We start from the raw sequence: 1,120 nt of genomic DNA on the forward strand, positions 1-1,120 counted from the left end.
TTCATTCAACCTATCCATCCATCAGTATCTGTTTACCTGTCAATGAGTCTGCCAGTGAACTTCCTTACCCACAACCTAGTCAACTAATATATTAATCAATCTATCAATATACCCTTTCGTATCACTTTGAAAAAAAAAATCCTCTCTGCCATACAACCATAACTAACCACATTGTTGTTCTTGTCCCTCAGTTCTGAGAGATGACTTCCGAACCTCGCCGACGGGAACACGAGTGGTGGCCGGGGAGAGGGCGGAGCTGGAGTGCTCCCCCCCTCGTGGCCATCCGGAGCCCCTTGTGCTGTGGATGAAGGACGGTAACAAACTCCCGCTGGATCACAGGTGAGTTGAATGTTTAATTAGGTGAGTGGGAGGGTTGGGGTGAAAAGGAGGGTTGGAGGCGGGTTGGAGGGGAGTCGGAGGGAGGTAGGGGATGAAAGGGAGTGTTGGAGATAAGTGGGGTGAGAGGAGAGGGTCGAGTTGGAGTGCTCGTCCCCATGATAACATCATGGTAAGGCCGATGACAAAGTCTATATCACAGGTGAGTGGCAAGTGGAATCAGGTAAGGTAGAAGGTTAGGGAGGGTAGGGAAGAGAGTGGGGAGAGAGAGGAGATGGTAGACCTGGGGCGCTATAGGGGAAGGACGGTAACATATTCCCGGTGGATCACAGACGAACCAAAGGAAAGGTGAAATGTAGAATGTAGAGTGTGGAGTGGGAGAGCGAGAGGAGAGGACGAGTTTGGAGTGCTAACCCCACTCGCGGATACCTGGAGCCTCTGAATAGCAGGTGAGGGAGAGAGAGGATGGGGGTGGAGTGGAAAAAAGATGGAGTGAAAAGCTGAGAAAGTGTGACAGTAAGTAAGAGCCATAGGGGAAAAAATATTGAGTGAAAGATTGTATGTATATATAGAAGAAAGGGAACCAAAAGAAGATGGGGGAATGAGGAAAAGAAAGGGGGGAGAAGGGATGGGTATAAATACAGAGACAGTAAGGCATGCGATAAAGAAGACTGAGAGAGAAGGCGGGAGATATTGGGAAATAGAGACAGGGACGTGAGAGGAAGGTGAAGGAGAAGAGGGGGAGAATGATAGTAAGTAGAATTATTTTAGGCATAAGCCCGAT

General features: G+C 48.8%; 1 protein-coding gene across 1 annotated transcript in view; it reads left to right on the forward strand.

Moving 5' to 3' along the window:
• Positions 1-1,120, forward strand: part of LOC119585330 (roundabout homolog 1-like) — a 189,296-nt gene that overhangs the window by 51,623 nt on the left and 136,553 nt on the right. Inside the window, exon 5 of the mRNA XM_037934003.1 lies at positions 192-339. Within this exon, the coding sequence (XP_037789931.1) occupies positions 192-339 (148 nt within the window). The remainder of the gene's footprint in view (positions 1-191; positions 340-1,120) is intronic.

The sequence above is a fragment of the Penaeus monodon genome, chromosome 19, assembly GCF_015228065.2.
Source record: "Penaeus monodon isolate SGIC_2016 chromosome 19, NSTDA_Pmon_1, whole genome shotgun sequence".
Lineage (NCBI taxonomy): Eukaryota > Metazoa > Arthropoda > Malacostraca > Decapoda > Penaeidae > Penaeus > Penaeus monodon.